The 23006-nt window shown below is 40.1% G+C and overlaps 5 protein-coding genes and 1 long non-coding RNA gene across 19 annotated transcripts; 3 read left to right on the forward strand and 3 right to left on the reverse strand.

Annotated features, from left to right (window-relative positions):
* Positions 1-132: 132 nt before the first annotated feature.
* On the forward strand, positions 133-9485 carry LOC135426697 (phospholipid-transporting ATPase ABCA3). 4 transcript variants are annotated; one of them, XM_064679942.1, is made up of 14 exons: positions 133-455; positions 507-1014; positions 2705-3883; positions 4122-4349; positions 4403-4694; positions 4987-5976; positions 6455-6643; positions 6709-6823; positions 6888-7070; positions 7133-7780; positions 7842-7909; positions 7985-8026; positions 8636-8990; positions 9075-9485. In XM_064679942.1, exons 1-14 carry the CDS (start codon positions 211-213, stop codon positions 9256-9258), a joined length of 5226 nt encoding a protein of 1741 aa, XP_064536012.1. In that variant the 5' UTR covers positions 133-210; the 3' UTR covers positions 9259-9485. The 4 variants fall into 4 exon arrangements, with proteins under 4 accessions (XP_064536012.1, XP_064536013.1, XP_064536014.1 ...); XM_064679943.1 differs by having other exon boundaries at positions 8636-8994; positions 9075-9214; XM_064679944.1 differs by lacking the exon at positions 4987-5976.
* On the reverse strand, positions 2442-22929 carry LOC135426705 (uncharacterized). 8 transcript variants are annotated; one of them, XR_010435940.1, is made up of 6 exons: positions 22789-22901; positions 7834-7946; positions 6746-6922; positions 4956-5268; positions 2693-4838; positions 2442-2605 (listed from the first exon to the last, which is right to left on the reverse strand). It is a non-coding gene; the product is annotated as an uncharacterized LOC135426705 (long non-coding RNA). The 8 variants fall into 8 exon arrangements; XR_010435941.1 differs by having other exon boundaries at positions 2764-4838; positions 4956-5294; XR_010435939.1 differs by having other exon boundaries at positions 2443-2605; positions 2764-4838.
* Positions 10113-12940, reverse strand: LOC135426699 (putative sodium-dependent multivitamin transporter). 2 transcript variants are annotated; one of them, XM_064679950.1, is made up of 3 exons: positions 12754-12940; positions 11710-12692; positions 10113-11650 (listed from the first exon to the last, which is right to left on the reverse strand). In XM_064679950.1, exons 2-3 carry the CDS (start codon positions 12689-12691, stop codon positions 10878-10880), a joined length of 1755 nt encoding a protein of 584 aa, XP_064536020.1. In that variant the 5' UTR covers position 12692; positions 12754-12940; the 3' UTR covers positions 10113-10877. The 2 variants fall into 2 exon arrangements, with proteins under 2 accessions (XP_064536020.1, XP_064536018.1); XM_064679948.1 differs by having other exon boundaries at positions 11710-12940.
* Positions 13425-15659, reverse strand: LOC135426612 (zinc finger MYND domain-containing protein 11). Its single transcript, XM_064679799.1, has 3 exons — positions 15373-15659; positions 14217-15298; positions 13425-14154 (listed from the first exon to the last, which is right to left on the reverse strand). The coding sequence occupies exons 1-3, from the start codon at positions 15485-15487 to the stop codon at positions 13438-13440; spliced, it is 1914 nt and encodes a 637-aa protein (XP_064535869.1). The 5' UTR covers positions 15488-15659; the 3' UTR covers positions 13425-13437.
* Positions 15683-17397, forward strand: LOC135426613 (phosphatidylinositol 4,5-bisphosphate 5-phosphatase A). Of its 3 annotated transcripts, XM_064679802.1 has the most exons (3): positions 15736-15956; positions 16120-17145; positions 17232-17397. In XM_064679802.1, exons 2-3 carry the CDS (start codon positions 16135-16137, stop codon positions 17262-17264), a joined length of 1044 nt encoding a protein of 347 aa, XP_064535872.1. In that variant the 5' UTR covers positions 15736-15956; positions 16120-16134; the 3' UTR covers positions 17265-17397. The 3 variants fall into 3 exon arrangements, with proteins under 3 accessions (XP_064535871.1, XP_064535870.1, XP_064535872.1); XM_064679801.1 differs by having other exon boundaries at positions 15683-15834; positions 16120-17397; XM_064679800.1 differs by having other exon boundaries at positions 15733-15956; positions 16120-17397.
* On the forward strand, positions 20199-21442 carry pirk (poor Imd response upon knock-in). Its single transcript, XM_064679954.1, has one exon. It carries the CDS (start codon positions 20565-20567, stop codon positions 21144-21146), a length of 582 nt encoding a protein of 193 aa, XP_064536024.1. The 5' UTR covers positions 20199-20564; the 3' UTR covers positions 21147-21442.
* Positions 22930-23006: the final 77 nt, after the last annotated feature.

A 23006-nucleotide genomic window follows, 5' to 3' on the forward strand; every position in this document is an offset into this window, starting at 1 on the left:
TGGTGAATTTGTAAAAGTTAACCTGAGCAGCTTAACTGGTAAAAAAGTGTATTCCGTACGTTGTAGAATTCGAACAACCATAAAACTATACGGCTCTGAAACTAATTTTTTATATTGGTGAGATGTTAATGAGGACAACACCTACAAACGCTGTTCCTAGACTTAGCATTATAATTCAAATGAGTTGAGTAAATTGTTAACAAAATTAAAATGTCAACGTCGACGGTTTCAGGACAGTCTCAAACTAAGCAAGGATCATGCATGAAGCTGAGGATATTGATTCGCAAGAATATAAGTGTTATATTGGCTCATCCACTAGGAACAGCTATTGCCATTTTAGCTCCGATATTGCTGTTTCTCTATACACAATTTGATCAAATATTTCATAGCAAGAGTGCAACTCAAGTTCACGCAGTTAGACATCCGGCTATCGATATATATGTACCCAATGTAACGTATGTATTTAAGCATGATAATTGGCTCGGTCGTCCTTGATTCTTTCTTAGTTCCATTTTTTATTCACCGATCAACAACGTTCTTGGGAGGGTTGTAGAAGATGTGGCCACGAATTTGGGAACGAAAGATGTCCAGGGATTCTTAGACGCATCTGAATTAGAAGCAGCGCTCAAAAGGCAAAATGGCTTTGTGGGCATTGAATTCGAGGATCATTTTAGCACCATAATGGAAATACCATCTAAGGTCAAAATTGCATTACGGTTTCCATGGCATTTGCGCTCGAAGATTGGGCGGAAATGGCCTAAACGTGTGTACAGGCCACTAGTTGAAAGGATGAGCAAAAGCTTATATGATTTGGAAGGTTTCTTGATTATGCAAGCGAAGCTAAGCGAGGCATTAATTAAGGAAAGAAACGGAAGCGCCCATGTTCCTCAAGTCCACATGCAGCCGTTTCCCGATAGGGAGCAAAAAAATTTCGAATACTTGCTCGACTCTTATAGTACTCTCGTAATGACCTTTACGTTCATATTTATGGGACCCTCCCTGCTTGTTGGCCACGTAAGTAACAAAACAAAAGTAAAACCTACAAAGCTTATACAATTGTCAATAGGATGTATAACTATATGTAAATACTGTGTCCTTAGATGGCACAAACAGATTGATGCAAAGTCCTTTGAGAATCTGCAAGGATATGGCCGAGTTACTGATGTTTTGCTAATATTATGAGTATCACAAAATCAGCTATTACTTGGCTATTTCAAGGACTATCGGGATCCTTGTCCTTGTCTAGCTCATTCAGAGCACGCAATGAAAAGGACGAAAATTCTTCGGGGATACAGGATAAAAGAACTTTTTCAGTAAATTAAATAGCCCATAACTCGGCCGTATCCTTTCATATTTGGACGTATCGTGTGCCAAACAATTCATGTGAGCCAGGGCTATAAACTGGCCAAAGGACATTAAAATCGATCTTGTAGTTTCCAATACATGGCTAATTTTCCAACAGGGACATTCTATTTATAGTCATAACTCGGACACTTCCTTAAGGATATCAAAAGGATATACCTTTTTGAATTCATTGGAAGCAGCACTATCGCATTCAAGGGTTTCCAGGATTGAACCAAAAATTTCACCTAAAATTTCATAGGGGTTTAGTCGCAAAATTGGTTAAAAACCTCCAAAAACCGGGCTAACTTAGCCATTTAAAGGACTCTCGGGTTGTCCTTTGGTCAGAGGGAAGTCTTATACATCCAGATTCCAAATAACCAACAAAAAGGTCGAAAGTCTTTCAGGGGGCCAAGATAATATTGAATTTGTGAGTACAAAAAACGGCGTATAACTTGGCCGCATCCTGGCATATCCTGGCATATTTGGCTTCAAATGAATTGTATGGAGCAGGGCTATCGTCTGGCCAAAGGAGATTAAAATCGTCCTTCTAGTTTCGGAGATGTGAAGGATTGTGTGTTTTTGGCCTAATTGCTTGTGTTTCCAGACTGAAGTTGTTCAAGTCTCGGATCATAACGCACACAGTCCTTTGAAAATCTGCAAGGATATAGCCGAGTTATTGCTGTTTATCTAATAATATGAGTATCATAAAATCAGCCATAACTTGATTATTTCAAATACTATCGTGATGTCCTTTGGCCAACAGATAAATATGTCTTGATCATTCAGATAGTGCAATAAAAAGAACGAAAGTCCTTCAAAGAGCTAAGATAAAAGGACATTTGTCTAGTGAAAATAGGGCGTATCCTTGTGGATCCAGACAAGTCATATGTCAAATCAATTGTGTGGATCAGAGCCATCAATTGGCTATTCAAATTGTGTTTGCTGTTTCTGTGTCCTTGTTTTTAGAGGACCGCATCAGTTGAGAATCTGCAGGGATATGCAGAATTTAAGTTTGCATAAGCCTGAAACGCACCAACCCCCTAGAGTGTGCAGTACAAATAAATAAGTGCTGATTATGTGCACAGCAGAAAAGTAAACAATATATTTTATTGAACAAGTTTATAAATTTAAGTATATGCCCTAAATTAGACAGTTAAGTTTCTGAATTTCTTTTGCTTACCGCGCCGCGTACTAAAAGTATTTAATAACAATCGTCACAGTTCATTCGTTTGAGCCGAAAAGCATTGTCTTCTGGGCAAATCTGCAAATATATGATTGAGTTAGACCAACTATTGAATCACTATTTATATATATAATATATATATATAAATATATGGCTTTATTTTACCCTATTTTACAGCAAATTGTTTCGGAGAAACAGAGACATTTGAGGGAGATAATGCGATTAATGGGGCTCACCGTTGGCTTAAATTGGCTGTCGTGGTTTATAGTCGCCTGTTTATTTATAAGTATACCGATGATGATTTTCCTGGCATTGATGAACTGGTGTTTGTGCCCCGGGTCCAACTTTATGGTGCTGCTGATTATATTTATTATTTATCTACTGACATTAGTCTGTTTTACCTTCGTAATCACCGCCTTTGTTACCAGCACCGTGTTGACCATGAGCTCTATATGTGTTTTGCACTGTGTTAGCTTCATGCCATATTTAATGTTGGGAAGTCAGCCGCGAGAGGGACAGGCAATATTTGTATGCTTGTTTATGAACAGCGCAATGCCTCTAATATTTGTGCAGATTCTTGGCTATGAAATTCGGGGCTTGGGTGTCCAATGGACCAATTTATTCACAACCAGTCATCCCGATGATATAATGAGCATTGGATACATATTGATGATGATGTTGGGCACTAACATATTGCGTATCATTTTATGCTTGTATGTGGATCAGCTAAATCCGGGTGAATACGGTGTAGCCAAGAAATGGTATTTTCCACTTAAACGCAAGTTTTGGTGTCCTTGGGAGCGACCGGGGAGAGAATTTGTGGATGAAGAGCGATCAATTAGCCAAATCAAACGACGAGACGACGATACTTTTGAGGAGATTTTTCACAATAAGCCGGTTATTATGGAGACACAGAATTTATGCAAGTCCTACGGCGACATTGAGGCAGTGCGCGATTTAAATCTGAAATTCTATGAGGATGAGATAACCGTGCTGCTCGGACACAATGGCGCCGGGAAAACGACAGCATTTATGATGCTCGCGGGTATCACCCTCCCCACCTCTGGCAGGGTTCTTGTTAATGGAAACAACATGGCCACGGCCACACGAAAAGCTCGCAAGTCCCTAAGCTTATGTCCGCAATACAATGTACTATTCGATGAGCTGAGCGCATACTGGCATATTGTATTTTATAGCCGGCTTAAGGGCTTCGAGCGTTCGGAAGCTGAAGCGGAGGCAGAACGATATCTGGAAATGATGGATCTAATGGACAAGTCGACAATAAAAGTAGAATATCTTAGTACTGGCATGAGACGCAAATTGTCGGTGTGCTGTGCTCTCTGCGCCAACACTAAGGTGAGTGTAAAACATGAAAGATAACCTATCTTTGGCACGCCGAAGATTAAATACCCTTTATAGAACTATGGCTTACGCCCATAATTGCTGGGTTTCCTACGAACTTGCTTATATCGACTCGGATGCTTATAGTTATCAGAAATATGTATACTTTATGGGGTCGGAGATGTCTCCTTCTTCAAATTTCATGACATTTCGAGCTTCAATTACCTAATCCACAATCTGATTCTGCTTTTAGGTGGTACTTTGCGATGAGCCAACCGCTTGCCTGGATCCATCGGCGCGTCGTGAAGTTTGGAATCTGTTGCGTATGGAGAAAACTGGACGTTGCATTGTCATGAATACGCATTTTATGGAAGCCGCGGAAGTATTGGGTGATCGTATAGCGATCATGTGTGACGGCGAATTATACGGTTACGGCACTGCGGAATTTCTTGTAAATAATCTTGGCCCAGGATATCGTCTAGTAAGATTCATAAATCCAATGCAACCATCCCAATAAACCTCATGTGCATATAGGTTTGTGTGGTGCTAGAGGATTGCGATGATCACGAGGTCACAAAATTTCTTCGCAATCATATCAATGATGCGGAGCTGGAGAGTGTTACGGATACAGAACTAACCTACCGTCTGCCCGTTGAAAGTGTACATAAATTTACTAGCCTCTTTAAGGCCATGGAGAGTAGGCTGGAAAAATTGAAAATTTCAAGTTTTGGAGTCAGTGCACCAACACTGGGTGAGACTTTCATGAAGATCGGCAATGAAAAAATTGGAAGTGCGCGTACATTAGATTCCATGGAACTGACAAACGGTAAGCGAAATTTAAAGTAAATAGAACCGGAACGATGATTATATGTAAACAAAATGTTATGTCCCTGTTACTGTTAATGTGCCTTCCTTACTGTTAACGTGCATCTGCTACCGTTCATGTTCCTCTATTACTTTAAATGTACTCCTGGAATAAATTATTAATCGAAATGTTGTGTAATATTTGTTATAGGAATACCAATATTTTGTTTAGTTATTTACTACTTTAAATATTTTAATATAATTTATTAGATTTACTACATACTTTGCTTCTGTAACACTTAATCCCAATATAGCTTGGGTGTCACAGCCCAGCGACAACCAGGAGTTAAGCGCAACGAAGAAACGGTTAAACGTCTGGCATGGTATGATGATAAAGAAGGTTCTATTCACATGGAGTCATCCGCTCCTGTTTTCCTTTGTTGTATTTCTGCCGTTGTTTGGATTACTGATGCTCGCTGTGTTTGATATAGTTTACACTAGAGATATCCCACATGTGGTTGATCCTAGTAAATTATCGCTGTATCCGGCCCCATTGGTCGTACACGAATGGCTTGTCACTGGCATCCAAGACGGATCTGAAATATTTTATGATAAAAGCAAACTGATCGCAGATGAATATGAGATAATTGCCATGGATGCAGGTGCCACAGCACATGCACTAACGCATCTTAGCGTTGGCAGCTACTTATTAAACAATATTGATTTGAACAAGGAAGGCTTCAAGGAAACCTATGTGGCAGCCACCACATATCGCGATGGCTCTGTTACGGCCTGGTTTAATCGACGTTTAGAGCACGGAGCGCCACTCTCACTGGGTCTGATCTTTAATGCGATTGCACATGTACTGGGGAAAATGGACATAGTGATTACCAATAAGCCGCGTCCCGACTCGGATTCAAAAATCTTTAAAGTCGATAGGGAGCTCACTTCGAGCAGGCGTGCCGTTTTTATCTTAATGTATCTGAGTTTTGCCCTTTCAACATTTATCCTGCTGCCCGTCTACGAGAAAGCGACACAGATGAGAGAGCAACAGTTCATTAACGGCATCGGCTTTTGGACTTATTGGCTGTCCCATCTGGCCTGGGACTTTATTTTTTTTATATTGATAATCATTTCAACACTTTTGTCACTTTATAAACTACCAGGTCAAGTGCTGTACATGTTGGCGATCCTTCTATTTTTCTTTGGCCTGTCCTCACTGACATTCACCTATCTGTTTACATATTTTTTCAATGAAGCCGGCAGCGGAATGTCCTATATGCTGATCATTAACTGCTGTATCGGTAATTAAAATATCAAGCTATATCTCAAATACATATAAGAACATATGATACTAACATTTTTCGATTAACATTTTTCGCAGTTCTGTTATTGCATAACATAATTTTCATAGATAGAAGAAAAAGTGGTCTATGCGGGGGTTTTCGACTACGAAACACCCGAAGTCTAGTTTAACTTAAAACGCTTCCCATTGCTTTGCAATATGAGTAAATGTAATCTTGAATATCTTCGGCATTTACTGTCCGATTTACGAAATTTTCGGGTCATAAATATATCCAACACATTTGTGTTAACTCCGAAGGCTTAGCTCGAGTTGGGTTTTTTTTTTGCATTTTTTGGAAATGGGTGACTTGAGCGAGAACCTTAATACCAAGTTTGGTGTACGTCTTATTTTGGGTTTATACACATTATAAAATACAGATTGGTTAAGGGTTGATTAAATACACAAATATTAACAAGATTAATTTTTCTTCATTTTAGTTTTTCTGGCTATCTTTACAAATCCGCACGAGAATAAGGAGAGCTATAAATATTTCCATTATATATTTATGGTCCTGCCTTTATATCTGATGTACTTTGCCACCCTAACTGTACTCAGACGCGGCAAACCGGGTAATTGCGAAATTTTGGAAATGGGCTATGTTTGTAACATCAACCAAAATTGCTGCGGTAAAATTAATTCAATTCTAAGATACTAATAAGAAGTACTATTATTGCAATCTTGATATTTTCAGAAGAAAAAAAGGTCGTTATTTACCCTTACATAATTACCTTGATAGTTACTGCAATATTGTTTTTTCTGCTCCTCCTGCTGGCATCCAAAATTCGTCCTTTGAGATATGCGATCAAGTTTGGTTTGGATGCGATTCACTCGAGTTATTAACTATTTAACATATTTTACTCTGTTTCGCAGGCGAGATCCTACGGCTTGTGCGACACGGGACGTTGCTGATGATGTGAAAAATGCGAGCAAGGAAGTCGATGAGGTTCTTAAAGATCAAAATAAACTAAATGCTCACAGTTTAGTGTGTAGCCGTGCCACAAAAAAATATCGTCGCCTGGTGGCAGTCAATTGCGTGTCCCTCAAGATCAGTCCGTCAGTTTGTGTTTTGAATCTATGCTGAGAACTATTCAGTTATATTGATTGAATTCCCGCAGATATGAATGCTTCGGTTTGCTGGGACTGAACGGTGCAGGCAAGACGAGCACCATAGACATGATTGTGGGAAATCATATGATATCCCAGGGCGAAATCTACGTTAAGGGCTTCAGTGTTAAGAATCAGCTAAAACAATGTTACCAACATACCGGCTTCTGTTCGCAAAACAACACGATGCTCAGCTATATGACCGGTCGGCAGATGTTGCGATTCACCTGCCTGACCAGTGGCATGAAGAAAAATTTTATCAAAGTGATCATCGGCCATCTGGCTACGAGTTTTGTGCTGAGCAAACATTTAGATCAAAAGACAAAGCACTACAGCTCCGGTACCAAAAGGAAGCTCAACATCGCCATGGCCTTGCTGGCCCGCACCCTGGTCTGCCTTGATGAGCCGACCACGGGCGTGGATATTATCGCCAAGCAGGAAATCTGGCTGGTACTGAGTGATATGCGCGAATTGGGCAGATCTCTGTTTCTCACCTCACACAACATGCAGGAATGCGAGGCGCTCTGCTCCTGTCTCGCCATCCTGGTCAATGGCACCCTGCGCTGCTATGGTTCGGTGCAGCAACTGAAGAATCTCTATAACAAGGGCGTCTCAATCAAAATCCAATTGGCCACCAACGCGGAACTGGCACAACGCAGGTGAGCCGCCTGTTGAATACCCTAATAAAAACATACACTACCAATCTAATTACCTGTTTAGTTTTATATCCAATTGGACAGACAGTGGCAGCGCACGGAGTCGGAGATCATCGGTGTCTAAAGAAATTGGTAGGTTGCCTTAATGTTGCAGGCATTTATCTCTAAACTATTTAAATAAACAAATAAACATCCACATTATTTCAGACAGCGAAATCAACCGAATACCTGTGCCGGCTGAAGAATCTGGTAAGTAAAAGATATGCTAATAGATCTAAATACAATATGGAATTTATATAAACCGGTTAAAAATTAGTGCGTCCTAGACTGGCACAAAGGTGCTTGACTAGGTGATACTTTTAAGCCCTCTAAAAGTTCAACGGACAGAAGGAAGCATAGCGGACACCATAAAGTATTTATTTTCGACCTGAGTCGATCCAGCACTGTCCGCCTGTCCGGGATGAAGCTAGAGACATGATATTTTAAATATATATTCTCTTTTAGCATAATTTCGATAAAGAGAATCGAACCAAAGCAACGATAAAAATCTGTTTTAAAACTTGGTTTCTTAAGCATAGCCCGAAGATTTTAAAAACTGAATGCACCAAATTTAGTATGTAGATTTTTGAATATTATATTTTACTTTAAGGATACAATCAAATTTTACAAACCCGTCAGCTAAAATGCAGTATAAACAGATTTTGGGAAATGGGTGAAAACGATTTTAAAAAACAATTAATCCTTGGCTGCGACTGATTTACGCGAATCCACATACATTTCAAATTGAACTTGCCTCTGAGACGCACAGACGTTTCAGAGTCCAATAAAAAACGTTTATATCTCAAATGCTTCTTATAGAGCCACCTTTACGAAGCCCATCCATGTGGGTCAGCATAAGTGAAGAGGATCCCAACACCAAAGGTACACAGGCTACCTTAAAAAAAAGAAGAAAAAGACAAACCAAAATAATAACGCCGTCGAAAGAAGCTAAATCGCCATCGCTCAGCCCCGCCGAATCGGCAAGAAGGACGACAATCATTCCACGAGTAACAATTACGTCGGTATCACCAAAATCGTCCATGTCGTCTAGGCGAACAGAATCATGGAGGTTGGGCTCAGAAAACTATAGTTATAGCGATGCCGAAGAATATTATGGATTATTCAAAAATTTGGTGGCAAAGTTTAAAGAGGATTTTCCCAACAGCTATGTATCGTAGGTATTTTGTGTGTGTGTGTGTGTGTGTATGTGTGCGTTCGTATAGCATAAATGAAACATTTGATCCCTCGGCAACTACAGGGAAAAATACGTTTATCGTGGCATGGTGACTATTGTAATACCCGACAACGAACTGAAATATTCCATGCTATTTACGTATATGGAACAGCACCGAAACGCACTGCAAATAAAACACTTTGCAATCAGCCAGACCTCGCTTGAGGATATCTTTATGGAGTTTGCGCATCAACAGGAGGCAGAATAAGACATACAGATCTATGGTGCAAGACAAAACAAAATTATCCAATGATCAAACCTCTTTTGTGTGGTTGTAAAAACAAAATAGAATATTGTTAAACTCGTTGCCCGCTTCACACGTACATGAACGCAAGTTCTCATGAGATTGCCAAACTTACATTCATGTACGTTTGATGGTGAATAATGATAAACAATCATTGAAAAAAAAAAACAAATAAAAAAAATGTTTCGAGAGTTAAAAACCCAAGTCACTTATTACCAAAAACGACTGTGAATTATTTATGTTGGTTAAGTTGCTATTGGACATGGTTTTTTATAGGCATTAATAGAGTAGAAGTGTAAAAAACAGACTTCGACTTTGGCCTCTGATTTCGTGTTTTTGTGGTTTCTTCTTTCACTTAATAAATATGTATGTCAACAGAGTTTTTCGGTACTTTGAACTTGTGGTACGAAAAAACTTTCCACACACATATTCACACTACCTCTGCATGTTTGTATGTAAATCGAGGCAAGCTCAATTAGAAGTCAATTTATAGATATTTTTTTGTTGTTTATAGACAAAACAATTCTTTTGTTAACCTTTGCTCGCTGCAATTTCGAGCAATTTGTGCTTGGAGACGGAACTTTGCACCCGATATGACGTTAGAACTCGTCAGATATACAAAGCGAATCAAATAAGTGGAACTCATGTGTCCATTCATTTTTTTCAGACAAATCATAGAGAAAAACCTCGCGCAACCTTGCTGATTGCGCAAAATTAGCTTATCAGCTTTTGGTATAAATATATATATGTATATTGTACATATCTGTACGTAAGTTCAGTGCTACTTGATATTGTATTAGTTTAAAACACTTGACCGGTTTCCAATAGTAAAATTTACTTTCAAAATGCAACAATTATTTAATGGTCAGCAAATGTTGCTTTACATGTAAGTACAATACAATAAAAATACAGTATATCTCTTGATTACTTTAATTAAATATTGTTCATCGATTTGCTACGATTTGCACACACACGGGGCAATTGTATATATGTGTGTACATATGCATTCAGGTTTGTGTATCAATATTTTGCCAGCAATGCGCAATTTGGTAAATTTTGTTATAATATTACCATAAATGTGTAACGTTGTATAATACAATTTGAATTTGATGAAAACAACACATTGCTCTAATATGACTTATATAAAACTAAAACAAATTAACTAAATTGTTGACTATCCCTTACATTAGAGACTCTTGGCTGTCAGTCTCTAATGCAATACCATATAGTTATTGTCTAATCCATGAGTCTATTATAATGGCATTAGTAAAGCTATTAACTTCACTGAATATCAGCTAGGTATGCCGAGGAGGTATATTTAACACATCCTAGTTAACAATTATTATATAGTTTTAAGCACTTGCAAAATGGAAGACGTTGTTTAGGTGCCTTTAGCAGTTGTTATAGTTATGGTTAGTGTTATGCGCAGGTATACAAATAGGTCACATTGTTATATGCAAGTTTTAGGTACGACAACTGCTAAAACAGCTGCATGTTTTAAAGTTTTTTGGTAAGTAAAGCCCACAGTTAATGGTATTCTACACTATGTCATTTAACAATATAAATAAATTAGATTTCACTTATTATATAGCTACAGCTGCCTGTGTTAATTTCGTTAGCGATTCGTCTTGGTCCGCCTGCGCCTGTTTCTCTAACTGTTGGCGCCTCCAGCGTCGGGAAAGCACCGGCGCGAATAAATCATAATCCAGCTGCTTGTGATACTTATCTAAATATATCTGAGAGTTGTCCGCACAGTTGAAGTACGCCAGTGTCAGGCTGGCACAGTAGCCGACGCCTAGCGTAATTAAGAAGCCGATCACACAGTACCACAGGTAGGATAAACGATACAGCCAAAAGTAATCCACCTGTTGCACCAGCGCCTGCGCCACCTGAGTAACATTCGCCGACTCACAGCCGGTGGTATTGAGGGGTAACGGTGTTGTCGGCGGCTTTGGACCACCAAAGCCAATCCAGAAGGAAAAGATCAGGCCAAGCATAAAGCCCAACAGGACCCCGCGCTGATTAGAGCGCATAGTGCAAACCCCAAGCGTAAAGATGCCCAACAACGGGCCACCTACAACGCCAAAGATAGTCAAAGAGGCCTGCAGCACGCCGCCCAGTGAGCCAGCGACGAAAGCCAACAGTATACAGAATAATCCATAAATGCAGGCAACAATTTTGGTGGGTAGCGTTGACTTGGAGTCGAGTAGCGTACGCTTGAAAATCGCCTTGTACAATGGCTTGAGGTAGTCCTCCAGTGTAACAGCCGAGAGCGATGTGACTGCCGAGGATATGGTCGATAGACTAGCGGAGAAAAGGCCCGAAACAAACAGACCACACAGTCCTGGATACTGGCCTGCAGCAAGAGCAATACAATATAATTGTTTCATGGTTTAACAAATTCGATTTCCTCACCCATGGTATCCACAGCAAAAAGCGGCATTAGCTGATCTGGTGCTTTAATGCGTCCACTGAGCTTGGGATCGCAATCACGATAATAATAAAATATGGCCAAGCCGCTAAAGATGGTGCTAAAGCTAAGCATGCCCAGGATGGGCAGATTCCACCAAAGTGCCGATTGTGCGCTCTTTAAATTGTGCACGCTTAGCAGACGCTGCACCTGCGTTTGATTAACTCCATACAACGACAGATATGTGACCATTCCGCCGATTAACAATGACCACCAGGTGTGACGCACGGTAGGATCTGCCGAAAATTCAAAAAACTGCACACGTCCACGCTCCTTCGCCACATCCCAGATGGCACCTAGGCCACCAGCCTTGCTGGCTGAAACTCCAATGACAGCAAAAATGGCGGCAAACATGAGAAACGACTGAAAGACATCCGTGATGAGCACAGCCTTGAGGCCACCCAGTGTTGAGTAAAATGTGCAGACGAGACCTAGGACAAGTATAGCAGTAACTCTTGGTATGCCGGCGACTGCCTCCAGCGCCAAGGCGGGCGCATAGAGAGCAATGCCCATGTAGAGCACCATTTGCAGGGTGAAGGCAATCGAGGCAGCCAGGCGTGTCGCAGGACCAAAGCGACGCTCCAGGTACTCATATACGCTGGTTATGCGCATACGATAAAAGACCGGGAGAAAAATGTAAGCGGCGATCGGTGTGCTCAATATATATGATATGTTTATAGCTCCGAATAGTGTTCCAAACTGATATGATTCACTGGAGACGCCCATCAGTGTAATGGCTGACATAAAACTAGCCATCAGGCTGAAGGACACTGGAAATGTAGTCATGCTCTGATCGGCCATCAGATACTCCTGTGTGGTCTTTTGTTTGCCGCCAGTATACCGATAGTATATGCCAATCAGTGCCGAAATTGCCAAAATGACCCCCAGCACCAGTGTATCCCACTCATCAAATGTTCCTAGTTCCATTCTGTTGGTGTTATTCAATTGTTTCAATTTAATTGATTTTTCACAGTGGGTACACTTCTCACTTTTTTTTGTAACAGCGTATTGACCTTTTTACTGGCTCAATGGCTTTTGCAAATAAAATATGTAAAATTCACAAACATATGTACATACACATATGCATAACAAAAATAACACGCGATTATAAACAAATAACCAAACGCAACGCGGACCATCCGCAGCTACAACCGCAAAGCTCAGCCGTTGAATAACAACTGATTCACTAAAACTCGACGGCGTTGCCACCTGTTGGCACAGTTGACAGCTTGTATGCTTAGGCAAGGTATGCAGGGCGTAGCTGTTCCTAGCAAAATGTTATTCTTTTGTTAAATAAATAAAAAAAAATGTTCACGAGTTTAACATTTTATATTTTTACTTATATACAATTAATACTGTTATGAAGAATATGAAAAATGATATTTTCACTGTCGTGAGCAACAAGCAAACCATATGCTTCTTTAATTTTTAATGGAATAACCATGGCGGAGAGATAGTTAAAGCAATTAGTTGTTACTCATACATACATAATAGAATATGTAAACTTTTTAAAATCCCAAAACAGCAGATCTTATTATGATGCGTGATTGGACTACAAAGATAAGCAACTAGTTATTTTTTTTTCACAATTGTCTTATTACTACATATATCTTTACATGTGTTATATGCACTTCTATTTGTTGACCAGAAATTAAGCCGATTTCAGTTAGGAATTAGGATTTTAATTGGAGGCCGCAAGTGCCCTGGTGACGCCGTTTATCGCGACGTTTGCATTCATCGCTGCAGTATGAGGCGTTGAAGCAGCAATCGAATTCCGCTTCCTCTAGGCAATGCTGACACCATCTCTTGCGTTTCACTGATTTTAGCTCCTCTTTCATAATCTCGAGCTCAGCCTTGTTTCTTGTCAGTTCTTCATTCAAGAACAAAACTTCTTGCACCAATTCACGATAACCGGCAAAAGGTCCTGCCGTGTCCATGTGCGCTGTGATTTGTTGCAGTAGTTCCGGTCTAGAAGTCATGGAGCAACGACGTGACGGTTGCAAGCGCTTTGGAGTTGCTGCCGTTGCAGTGGCCGCAATTTTGCGCTTCTTAGCGGATGCTGGCGTGACAGCACGTGGTCGTTTAACGGAGGCGTTTACTTCAGCCGCCTCCATGCAATGGGGTAGTGCACGGTTAATGAGATCTTCAGCATCACGAGGATCGGCATAAAAGTTAAACAAATACATAGGTTGATGTAGTAACATCATATGACACCTGAGTTCACGTAGTGCAGCGTTGAATGTCCGCGAATTTTTCCCCTTGGTGCTAAGTTGCGAAATGTCCGTATCTATAGGTAGAATATCACGCGCCGAGACGAGTGCACGAGAGTGCGATCCACCGAAAAAGCGCACATCATATATGTTGCTTTTTCTGGTCATCACGCGTATAACCTGGTGAGGAATTAGACGTACAAATTGAACATATAATTTGTTTTGTTGCTATTCGTGCTCACCTTGGCCGGCCAGTGAGGAGAGCCATATTGTTTGGCATAAACCAGCTCGTGGCGCTGTGTACAGGGCTTGGCAAACCAAAATGTGCAGCTATTTGACTCGTTGGAATGCCGATAGCAATCCGAGCACCGACGGATTTCACGAATATCGTGCGTGATGTCACGCAGCAGCCACTTGGTGGCATTGTATTCCTCGCACTTGGTGCCAAAAAATATGCCAATGTTGTGCTGCAAGTCGAGCAGGTCGATGAGAAATTCGGACAAGTGCTTGTACTTCTTAATCTCAATGCTGTGGGAAATGTCCGAGATGCCAAGTGTATCGTTTTTAAAAAGAGCGCTCTTGACAAGTGCCGAATCACGTTCGGTCCAATGCTTTGCCATGTACTTGCGCACATCCTTTTTTAACCAGCTGTGGTACGTTTGCCACGAGTAGTCTAGCAGACAGTTCAGTTCCTCGATGGATACGTGTGGTGGATTTAACAGATCGGAAAGCTTAAGCAGGCGGCAGGGTGTACACAGTTCTAGTTCGTTGTTGGCCTCGGGCGCCTCCTCGCTTTTGATAAGTGTGCTGCGACGCTTGCGCTGACGCGCTGGCTGCTCACTAACAAAGAAGACATCATCAGAACTGTCCGCTTCACGTTTAAGCGGATCTTTGTTGCTGATGTTGCTGTTGTAATCAAGTTCATACGAAGCATTCGGTGCCACTGGTATAGTTAATGCCGGCGTGGCTGTGCCCTGCTGGGCTTCATCTTCCTCATCGCACGACTCCTCCATATCCGATTCGTTTAGCGGAAACCGATATGGTTGACCCTTGTCCGAGGGCACCGAATAGTTTGGACGATGTGGATTTTTACGCTGGCAGGTCGCATGAAAGCTTCGCACACAGAAGAGACATTTTTTGAGTGGCTCCGTGCCCGGCAAGTGACACTCGAAGCAATAGGGATCAGTTTTTAGAGATTTTTGTAGCTCGCTTATCTTCTGAGCGAAACAGAGCGAGATTCGTTTGCCCTTGGCACGCGCCGCTTTTGCCTTTGGCACTAAAATACCCATCCTGATGGCATCTTCGACTGCTTGAGATGCCTCATCTAATTACGCATAAGACATAAACATTGAAACACAAACACAATCGTATTTCAAAACACAAGCACTTCGTACGTACCGTCAGACATGAACGACAGCAAACAACGTTCCAGAATTTTATTGGACATGTATGCACCATTTTTAAGTTTATGCATCCAATTTGGCACAACACCGGGTGGAATGCTGCTAACCATCTTCTTGACTTTGTCAATAAAGTTATTGTTTGCAAGAAATATGGCCTAGTAATTGTTTTTACCAAATACTGCGAACAGAGTTGCCAGATAGTCGCAAATTAGTTGCGATTTGGCAACACTCACAATATGGCCACACTGCTGGCAACATTCGTTATTGTGATGTTATACTTTAACAATAGATAACAAAAATAAAATTCAATTGAGTCATTTGGCCTACCATTTGTTTCAAAAATGTATGGTAGGTTATGCCCTTGCAAACGTCAAAATTGGTTGTTGTAAAACATTAAAATGTAAAAAGTAAAGGTCTGGCAGCGCTGCGTGTCGACTGACCAAATGGGTTAGTGTGGGTAAGTTTAACAATAACAGCACCTGCAACGGCAACGGAAGCAATACAAGCCCATGGCCATTGTCGAACCGTCTAAAAATAATTGCATTAATCTTATTTCGGTAATTTAATAAGAACACACTGGTAAGCGCTTAGAATTGCATATTCTGCCTCTGTCTCCTTCGGATGCATTGGCGCGGAATACGGCTACCACTGGATATGGTGAACTCATCATCGTCACCAGCGCTAGCTTACCCTGACTCTGACGTATTTAGTTGTCTAACCAGTGTTATTCATTGCTAATTAGTGAGAGCAGCGTAAAATGACTGCGTCGACATCAGTGATAGCCGACCTGTGCATATATCTATTAACCTGGAATGTTGGTACGCACTCGCCCAGGGACCTGCCGCTGGAATCGCTCCTGGCGCTGAATGGCACCACCAACTGTCCGGACAATCAGCTACCCGACATATATGTGATTGGCATGCAGGAGGTGAGCACAAAGCAGGTGCTCAACATATTTCAGGACGATCCCTGGATACTAAAATTTGCCAGCGCGCTAAGCGCACACCAGTATGTGAGGGTGCAGTCGAAGCAGCTGCAGGGCATACTCATTACAATGTTTGCACAGCACAAGCACATACCGCACATGAAGGACATCGAGACGGAGGAGACGCGGACTGGCCTGGGTGGCCTATGGGGAAATAAGGGAGCCGTCAGCATACGACTCAGTCTATACGGCACTGGCGCAGTTTTTGTTTGCTCCCACTTGGCGGCACACGATAATAAACTAAATGAGCGCATCGAAGATTATCACCAAATAGTAGACAATCACAAGTACCATGTGAGCGGCTATCAACGCATCTTTGATCATGATTTTGTATTCTGGCTTGGCGATTTGAACTTCCGATTGGCAGGAGATATGTCCGCCTGGGATGTACGCACTGCCGTGGAACATGGACGCTACGATGAGCTGCTGAAGTTAGACCAGCTGGTGTTGATGCGCGAGACGGGCAATGCTTTCAGTTTGTTGGAGGAGCAACTGCCCACATTTGCGCCCACCTTCAAGTTCATCGAGGGCAGCAACGAGTACGACATCAAGCGGCGCCCGGCTTGGTGTGACCGTATACTGCATCGCGTGCAGGCAACTAGTTATCCAGCCATTACGCTAAGTGCCCAACAATTGTCTTATCAGTCCAACATGGAATATACGCTCTCTGACCACAAGCCCGTTTCGGCGACCTTTAGCTATAAAATCGAGGCAAACAATTTGACCTACACCGACGAGGAGCTGCACGAGATGACGCATGGTGCGGCCAGCACAGTATCAAATGTTAGTGTGCTTGGTTTTATCACTATTATAGTTTTTTTTAATGCTGTGTTTCAATTTTGATTTGCCTCTTTTCGCTTCTTTTGTAGCCATTTAATGCCGAACTAGAAAGTTTCCAGTGATAAATGAAACCAAGTGTTCCCGTCAAAAGCAAGCAAACAATCTCATTTTATACATATCTGACTCAGACTTCAAATTGAAAACTTATGTAAGCAAATACTCGAAATATAACACAGGAATATGAGTACAATTTAATTAATACTTAAACATATTTTGAGAACGAGTCTCAGATAGCAAGTGTTAAGCTAACCACTCAATGAATAACTCCATAGTGCAATTATATACATACATCAATTTATACAATCATAGTATATTAATACATACAACATACATATTATAGCGACTGCTTAATTTGTCACATATCACATTTAAGTTCAATCAATAGAGACTTCCTTTTAAGCTTAGCAAAGACATCGAGCGTGAAGGGTAAATTGTTAAAGTTCAAAAGTTGTTTATTAAATAAAGCAATATCTATTTTTCTATAAAATTTAACAAATTGTAATCAATCTCTTAACATAAAAACTTTCAGGAATATTAATTAATACTATCTATAAATATTTAGTAGCTATCAGATACGTGCGAAACGAGAGCCCCTTGCATTAAACTGCAAATGTTTGCATGTTCTAATATCCTATAGTTAATGAATATAATTTTTTTAAATTAAAAATAAACGGGGGTAATATGAGGTCATATACTTGTTATTATTGAGCCCACATTGCATAATGAACTGCTTTATATTTAAAATATATGTATATTATCTGTGTATATAAAAAAACTCCCGATATTATAAAATGCCGGTTCACTTCAGGGCAACGTCAGCGGAAAAGAGGGTTTAATTATTATTTTAAATTGATTTCATTAAATAATTAAATATTGTGTTAATAAAAAGTATTTTAAAAAGCCACAGAGCTCTCGTTTTAAACGATACTATATTACAATATCTAGGGACCTACCCTTAACGCCCCCTCTGAAATGGTAAAGGCGAATGGCAACCAACCTATCTCAAAAAAACAAGTCCGTAATTTTTAGAACACACTTCAAATTTACTAATTATCGTTTTTAGATAGATTGTAAATAACTAAATAACAAAAAAAAAAAAACTCGGATAGTATACAGTATATGATTTTATAACATCAGTAATGCGCGCACCTATACTATGAGACATTTCTATTGTGGATTCCAAATTTCGGACGCACCTTATCGGTTATCTTAGCAACAAGTGTTTAAGGTAGCTTTGAGCGATGCGTCGGCACATATCAGTTATGACTATCGACTGTTGAAAGCGAACAGCAGACAAAGGGCAATATTTGATAGAAGGCTGATGAAACCAGTTGCTTTTGGTGATTTTTTTATTTGTTGTTGTTGTTTTTTTTTTGCTTTGCAAGTTTAAACAAAAAGCTGGTGTCAATTGGTGGGCGCCTGGTAGCGTTGTTCTCGTAACAGATAGCGGTAGAAATTTAATGGCTTTGCAGTTGCCGCCGATCAACTGTTTGGGGGGGTTTTTCGTTCTTTCATTTCAGTGATTGTATTAGATAGTTACTGGCTGTAGAACTTTGGAATATGGAGGATGGTTTAACGAGTTGGCATATCTGATTTGTATTGAACACGTGCCGAGCAAACACAATTATGGCTAATACGTGTTTAGAAAATTGTGCAATTAGTTTTTTTAACATCTAGTATAAGCGTAATAATTTGATTTTTAAGTTTAGTTTTTGTCGATAACAGCACAAGGGAAAAAGCCCCCTAGCCGTTAATTAATGAACTAATATATAAATCATTTAATAACATTGCTGCAAAGATAACAAATTGTCAACAGCAGAAGGTATAACAGCAAGTGCTTTTTAAAAAGGGGCCCGTTAGATGCAGAAAACACTCCCTAAGATAAAAAATAACAGCTTTTAAATTGTACCATTCCATAAATCATTCAATTCGCAATGTTTACACTTCAGCGGGAATCCATATCCATGCTATCGTTAGACCGATCGGTGATTTACCCGAGCTAGTATACACGCCAAAAAAGTATTTACATAAAATATTGTTTACCTAACGTCTTATTCGAAGGCAAAATTTGGATCATGCGCAACCCACGAGACAAGCACGCACAAACGTGAGAACCAACCTCGGAGTTTTCGCCATATCGGGAGAAGACTCGCGAACAGAAATCGAAAGCTCTCCAGCAATGAGATTGTGAGCTCGTGTGTGTGTGTGTGTGTGTGTGTGAAATGCGCAAATATTGTTGTTTATAAACAAACTGGTTTATTCAAGTAGGAAATCATTGCCAGCTGTTTGTGAAAATTTTACGCCTGGCAACCAATGAAAGGAAATATGTTTAAAGTTGAAACAACAAAATTGCTGAATTGCAAAGACTCTTTCTGCGCACAAATCCACATAAGCATATTAAATTTTTACGATGTCGATCGAACTATATAGTATGCATTTGTATATACAGTATATGTTAGATAATTGAAATCGCGTTGTTATAATTTACGAGCGTTGCTGAAATTTACAAGTCAATATCAATTGCTGCTTAACACCGATAAGAAAATAAGTATTAAAAAAAAGCCCATATACATTGATACATACCCAAAAAATTGTTAAAGTTTTTCTGCTGAACCGAGTCGGTTCAAGTCCGCAATGCCAAATAAGTTTTTAATATGAACTTAGCCGTAAACCGAAGACCAAACTAAACTTCTAAAAATTAAGAAACTTTTGTGGGAGACTTAGCCCAAAAGTATAAATAACTCTTGTTAACACTCATATTTAAAGGAAACTCTGACTGACTTCTCTGGGCCAACAGCTAATGGCACTATTTCATGGCCCTTTGCGTATCAGAGACAAACACGATTGCGAATCGAGTGAATCGCGGCAGAGAATTAGGATTGTCACCCCAATTAGCTGCCGTCTGGCTATCGCACTCCGGAATAGCAAAAATAAAAAGCCCCGCCGTTGCAGCCGGACGTCTGGGCTCGTATAAAAGCCGACTCCAAGGGGCGATACCGTTCACAGCACAGCCAAAGAGCGGCCAGACAACAGCACATCCGAGCGCAAAGCAGCGTTAGGAAAACACAACAAAAAAAAGCACCGCGACTGAGGCCCGCGTCTGAGGGAGTCCCCCAACAGAGGCGATACGTCATACGTTAAAAATTTGGCAGCAACAACAACAATTGGATACACACACACACACACAAAGGGGCACAGACAACTAGATGAAGCAACAAGCAGTCAAATCTATTAAGAGACCATCAACGAAGATATACGGCATAGTGACTAAATCGTAGCACAAATTTGGCGATCGGTGATTTTTTTTTGTGTCGCGATTTTGGCAGTGGAAAGATTCTGATTCTCACACACAAAAACACACCATGGGCGTGAGAGTAATCGAGGCAGATTCGGCGAGCGATTCGTATGACGATGAGGAATGCTCGGCATGTAAAACAAGCCACAAAAATAAAACAAGTAATGCGAAGCGCAGCACCACGGAGCCGAGCAACGTGCACTATGGGAGCAAGGATCTGGTTGGCAATTGCAAGGAGTATCGCATCGAGAACAATTCCCGAGATCTGCGCATCATTGGTAATGGGAATCGTGTGCGCATCGTCAACAACACGGGTAGTCTGCAGATCATTGGCAACTCGACCAGGCTAAAGATACAGCAGAACAGCGGCCACATCAAGTACACCGGCAACGACGGGCGAATTTATCTGGGTTGCGAGTCCAAGCAGCAGAATGTAGACTATATCGGCTGCAATGGACTGCTGAAGGTGGTCAAATCGCTGCAGCTGCAGGGCAGCAAGCGTAGCCGGGCGCAGCAGCTACCAAAAAGTCCGGCTCCGACAAACAAGGCTTATTCTTGCCCAGGCATCGAAATTGACAACAATCTGACCATTGTCAATGGCATCGCCGGCAATATTGTGATTAAGAATGCGATAAATGTGAGCATATGAGCTCTTTTTCTTAACTCTTTATCTCAAGTCCAAAGTTTAAGCTTATTAACTTGCCTGCTAGACTTACATATGGCCAGTACGAATGGTTCCTATTGTTATATATATATATAAGATAGTCATTAGCATTAGCTAAACTTTCTGACTGCTCAACATGATTGTCATCCAGGCACTGAAAAGTATTAACTATCACCTAATAATCACAATATCATCATATATATAATAATTATGTATTTATAATAGAATTTTACATGTATATATAGTAACAAATCCGCAATGAACAAAATGTTGATTCAAAAGCTGATCATTCTGTGAATGAACTCTGCATTTGATTATTAAAAATTGCATCATTTTAAATATACCCTTTGAAAATATTGATTTGTGACTTTACGAGGTTAAAAAACCCCCGTCTAGTGAGAAAAAAAAAACATGCGGGTAAATAACCACATGTTGCTTTCGCATTACATATAAGTAGAAATCACAATGACCCAACTTTAGTGGGTTTACTCTCAATTTTCTTAGAACTGAAGCCTTATTCACGTTTATAAGAGTTGCACAATGTCATATTGGCCACTGACATGACCCACTTTTGTTTATATACAAAAAATAAAAGTACCCCGTATATAAAAAGTTTCGACCGATGTGTTACCAGCTGATTAAATAAGCCATAACGTTCGTTTTTTACTAATTGCGCCCTTGTACGTTTGTTTAAAGTGTCAAAAAACTTTCGAGTGTCGCATTTAAATTTTTAGGGGGTTTTATATTCGCGAGCAGGTACATAAATAAAATAACAACAACAAATGATATATTGCTCGACACTTTTGTGTTAAAATCAATTGACTGATAAGAATAATGTTCAGTATTTGTGACTTGAAATCTGATAGGGCTGCAAGCACATAAAATTAAATGAAATGAAAGTACATATATAAACCAAGAGAACTATGTAGGAACTATGTGGCATTAAACTCCGTTGCTGATAAGATTTTGCTCATATGTTGGGAGCATAATGGCAGGGGATACGGTGAAACATATCCAGTTGAGATCAAAGCTTTTTGGTAAAAATGCTTCTCCCCGTCATCAGACTGTTCGAGCAAGGAAGTCGAGGAAGCCCCAGTCACAATAGACCGCTGCGGGCGCAGTGCCGCCCACTTTTTTTTTGTGAGACTCCCTGTACATTATAATAATGATAATAATAATAGATGAATTGGATAAGATAAGAACCCAAAAACAACTCATGATCCAGATTGCATAGAAACAATCAGACCTAAGCATGTACATCCATCGGCATGCCCATCCATCGGTCGGTGATGCTATTAGAAATTTGTGTTCTCTATCTAGGCTTTTAGCATTTAATTTTCATAATTGTATATATAATGTATTCAATAATTAGGAAGACACTCGTTTTGTCGACCACTAATAAATAAATAAATAAATAAAAATATATGTTTAGGCTGTTGCTTCTGATCAAAAATTTTCATATATGTATGTATATATTCTATGTGGTAAAATATGTCTTATTGTGTAGTATGTATGTATGTATGTATGCACTCATAAATTGAACATATCTACATATAAATTACATGATTTGCACATGCATATAATTATGCATATTTGTGTATATTTATGTGTGATCCAGTGCACTTACCTTATTATGTTTTAATGGTTGTCCAATTAAAGTCAAGCTTATAACAACTTATAAAGTTCTTATTACTAAAGCACACACTTATTCACAAAACCACAGTTTACCGCTTCTGTTAACATTCATTTTTCGTTAACATTGTTTACATTTAACACTGTGAATTGCTAAATTTTGGTGGTGGAGCGGAAACTATCGACGTCGATAAGTTATGTGTTTGGCGTCTC

Source organism: Drosophila montana, unplaced genomic scaffold (genome assembly GCF_035044405.1).
Source record: "Drosophila montana isolate Dmon_TW-CO22-7 unplaced genomic scaffold, ASM3504440v1 contig_2081_1, whole genome shotgun sequence".
NCBI classification, from domain to species: Eukaryota; Metazoa; Arthropoda; class Insecta; order Diptera; family Drosophilidae; genus Drosophila; species Drosophila montana.

Coding starts and splice junctions, on each gene's coding strand:
- LOC135426699 (XM_064679950.1), bottom strand. CDS start 12,691: ATGGAACTAGGAACATTTGATGAGTGGGATACACTGGTGCTGGGGGTC. Junction 11,651..11,709: donor TTTTGCTGTGGATACCATGG/GTGAGGAAATCG, acceptor CTCTTGCTGCAG/GCCAGTATCCAGGACTGTGT.
- LOC135426613 (XM_064679801.1), top strand. CDS start 16,135: ATGACTGCGTCGACATCAGTGATAGCCGACCTGTGCATATATCTATTA.
- pirk (XM_064679954.1), top strand. CDS start 20,565: ATGGGCGTGAGAGTAATCGAGGCAGATTCGGCGAGCGATTCGTATGAC.
- LOC135426697 (XM_064679942.1), top strand. CDS start 211: ATGTCAACGTCGACGGTTTCAGGACAGTCTCAAACTAAGCAAGGATCA. Junction 4,695..4,986: donor TTCCATGGAACTGACAAACG/GTAAGCGAAATT, acceptor ATCCCAATATAG/CTTGGGTGTCACAGCCCAGC. Junction 8,991..9,074: donor TTTCCCAACAGCTATGTATC/GTAGGTATTTTG, acceptor CGGCAACTACAG/GGAAAAATACGTTTATCGTG.
- LOC135426612 (XM_064679799.1), bottom strand. CDS start 15,487: ATGGTTAGCAGCATTCCACCCGGTGTTGTGCCAAATTGGATGCATAAA. Junction 15,299..15,372: donor GCTGTCGTTCATGTCTGACG/GTACGTACGAAG, acceptor ATGCGTAATTAG/ATGAGGCATCTCAAGCAGTC. Junction 14,155..14,216: donor CTCCTCACTGGCCGGCCAAG/GTGAGCACGAAT, acceptor ATTCCTCACCAG/GTTATACGCGTGATGACCAG.